Here is a 3,484-nt window from a genome sequence, read left to right as displayed (position 1 = left end):
TCATAAGACAAAATTAGCTTAAAATCAATATTTGAAGAATTAATGGGCCTGCTGTAGGTGCATGTTTATTTCTCTATACCATCTTGTTTGATTTCTGACAAGAATAATATTAAAAACATGTTTATAAAAATGATAAAAGCATTAACAACGCAACCACTTGAAACTTTTCATTTTTATACCGCCAGATTTTTATTTACAACTGTGCTTCTTTCTCTCGCTTCGTCCACTATTATGCGCAGAAAAAATAAATCAGGTCGGCCCACAATGCATTATGGGCTATGGTGGGCCAAGAAGGATCCGTCAGACCCGTCTCACAAACCTAGAAAATGAAGGACACATTTGTCGGCCGCATCGGAGGAGTCTTTGAACTTGGACAGCCTCCGGCGCAGCGCTGTGATGTAAGCGGCCGGCAAATTCGGCTTTCGGAGGTCACAGCCCTTGAATTTGGACACAGTCATTGTTTCAGATAAAATATGTTCTTTCTTTCTCCTGCAACCCTTCCAAACAAGCCTTAGTGTTTTAGTAAGTCTTAGTGTTTTTATGCATTTATTGTCCCCCATTGCCGAGGTGGGGGGCATAGAAATGCCGTCTGTCTGTGACCGGGTACATCAGTGATGGTTGGCGTCGAGTTCTATCGTGTTTATATTCATGTAGCGGGGGTCATATTGTTTCATACTGATGGTTTTTTTAAGAGATATTTGGTCAACTGTAGCACAGAAACCGCTGCACCTAGCAGCATGACATTTGGTAGGAATACAGATGTAGCCTAACTACACTGTGGTAGCAAACAGTTTTACGATGGACCCCATATTTCAAGTTGGGGCACTATTTGAGAACTGTGTCTGGACACACAAAAATACTTATATCTCAAAAACTATTCAACATCAGAACTTTTTCTAAAAAATCTTTTAAACCACTCTGCTACAGGCGCCCCTAACTAAAATAAAGAACCTGACACAAAATAATCCTCACCACTTTCTTTGCAGAGAACAAAGAGGAATTCAGCAGCGCAGTCCTTCACATCAGTGTCAATGTGAGTCATAAGACGAACAATTTTGTTCCTCAGAGAATCGCCTACTTCTGGTTTGTGTGTCACATCCCGGAGGGGAGGCAGCACCTTAACAACAAAGAGCACATAACAGAAGATTTTATTTTTTTAAAGGAAATTCAGAAGTTGCCAGCTGCTTCGAATCACATCACACTGACAAATAAAGAGATGTAACAAAAGACAAGCATAAAGAATCAAAATAAAACTTGATAACATTACTGAAAATCAGAAATTAGCAAAAAGGAGTTATTGCACTGAGTTATCAAGTGGTACCATAAAAACTCAATAATTCAAGCGCTGGTACAAGTTATTAACTGCATTAAGGTGTCCTTTTAACTGAAAAATCATTTAATAATAATAAAAAAGCAGTAGTTGTTGCAGCACTGTCCTCCCTTCATTTCCCACCCCCTCCAACACAGAAGCTATTTCACCTGATGGCTGAGCAACAAAACATTTGAGTCTGTCAGTGATGCAGTCAGTAATACAACACTACCTGAGTGGTCAAAGTGGTCCAGTACTGACCTTTGACCTCAGAAACTTCCTGGTCTCTCGATGGATGCGGGCGCTCTCAGTCAGCAAGTTTAAAGATGGTAGAAGAGTCTCCTTCAGCTTATGTCCCTGCAAGACAGACTGAAACCTTCAGCAGGTAAACTTATGAGTCAGTCGTTACTCCTTCAAGAGTTTTTGAAAAAGTCATTTCCTAATAGGGCTGCACAGATTATTCTAAACAATCGATACGCAAGACAGAATTTTATAATCAAATATTTGCATTATTTACCCACATAAATACTCATTTGTATCTGCAACGAAATACATGAACTGCTGGGGACAGAATCGCTTCTATTGTCTGTGGCTGCTTTGTTTACTACTGAAGAAGAAGCGCCTGCCTGCAAACCACAGGAGAAGCCACAGCACCGGCACATCAAAGGGAAATAATAATGGCAGAACGCAAAGACGATCACGCTGAAGAGGCTAAAAAAACAAGAACTGAGCTTTTAAAAGTTGGCTACATTTCACTGAAAATCACCCACAGAAAGTAAAATGGAGACTCATTCCATGGCAGGACAGCGCCAGTGAACATGATCACCTGAACTGTTTAACACGCTGCAGCAGTGATTGTTATGTCATCACCAGCAGGGTTGCCAAATGGGACATAGTAAAGTGTTTTATTGTTCTTTTAAAATTATCATATTTTGAGTCAAAACAGCAGATATATGCTGTATATATATATGAATCAGTCATATGCTGAGTGACGGTGTTGTAAGATAAGGAGTGTGTTGTGTTTGGTGAAAAAAAGCACGGAAAAAGACCGGAAAAAAAAGTTTTGTTTTGTTTTTTTATCTGGCAACCCTGCTCTCCAGGTGGGTTAGTTTTGAAAGTTTGCTTATACATCAGGTTGATGCCTTGTTACTCATGTTTTCAATAACTGATCGTTTCGTGCTGTAGCCATATGTCTATTTTTTTATTAGATCATCTATCAGAACACAGTGTGCTTTGGAAGCAGAGTTATCATTTATGCAAACGTTACCTAATGAGTTCAGTGCTTCATATTAAAACACAGTATTTCACACCAGAAAAGTCTTTTGGTCCACTTGTTTGGTCCAGATTAATAGGGGACTTTATCTTTTTCTTCCAAAGCCAAAAAAGACACGTTTCCTGTAGTTGGTTCGGTTCAAGACTTGTCTGTATTCACGCCAGAAGTGAACCACACCGGAGTTAGTTCGGAAATGGACCGAGACCACCTCAAAAATGGGTCTCAACACGTGTTAGTGTAGGACACTTTAGTTTAAGACACTTAAGACACATTAGTTTACAATACTTTAGTTTACGACACAGTGGACGACACTTTAGACACATTAGTTTACAACACTTTAGTTTACGACACTTTAGACACATTAGTTTACGACACTTTAGTTTACGACATTTTAGACACATTAGTTTACAACAGTTTGGTGTACGACAGTGTACGACATTTTAGACACATTAGGCTACGACACTTTAGACACATTAGTTTACAACACTTTAGTTTACGACACTTTAGTTTGCGACACTTTAGACACATTAGTTTACAACACTTTAGTTTACGACACTTTAGTTTGCGACACTTTAGACACATTAGTTTACAACAATTTAGTTTACGACACTTTAGTTTACGACACTTTAGACACATTAGTTTACAACAATTTCGTTTACAACACTTTAGACACATTAGTTTACGACACTTTAGTTTACGACACTTTAGACACATTATTTTATGACACTTTAGTTTACAACACTTTAGACACATTAGTTTACAACACTTTAGTTTACGACACTTTAGTTTACGACACTTTAGACACATTAGTTTATGACACTTTAGTTTACAACACTTTAGACACATTAGTTTACAACACTTTAGTTTACGACACTTTAGTTTACGACACTTTAGTTTACGAC

General features: G+C 38.3%; 1 protein-coding gene across 2 annotated transcripts in view; it reads right to left on the bottom strand.

The window, feature by feature from the left end:
* ric8a (RIC8 guanine nucleotide exchange factor A) overlaps positions 1-3,484 on the bottom strand; it is a 27,195-nt gene that overhangs the window by 4,267 nt on the left and 19,444 nt on the right. For both annotated transcript variants that reach the window (XM_014010280.1, XM_014010281.1), the window contains 2 exons: positions 1,571-1,666; positions 973-1,117 (listed from right to left, as the gene is read on the bottom strand). In XM_014010280.1, coding sequence (XP_013865734.1) covers positions 973-1,117; positions 1,571-1,666 — 241 coding nt within the window. The remainder of the gene's footprint in view (positions 1-972; positions 1,118-1,570; positions 1,667-3,484) is intronic.

Source organism: Austrofundulus limnaeus, unplaced genomic scaffold (assembly GCF_001266775.1).
Source record: "Austrofundulus limnaeus strain Quisiro unplaced genomic scaffold, Austrofundulus_limnaeus-1.0 Scaffold67, whole genome shotgun sequence".
NCBI lineage: Eukaryota > Metazoa > Chordata > Actinopteri > Cyprinodontiformes > Rivulidae > Austrofundulus > Austrofundulus limnaeus.
The sequence above is the reverse complement of the archived record's forward strand: the minus strand, read 5'-3'. Positions and strand labels throughout refer to the sequence as shown.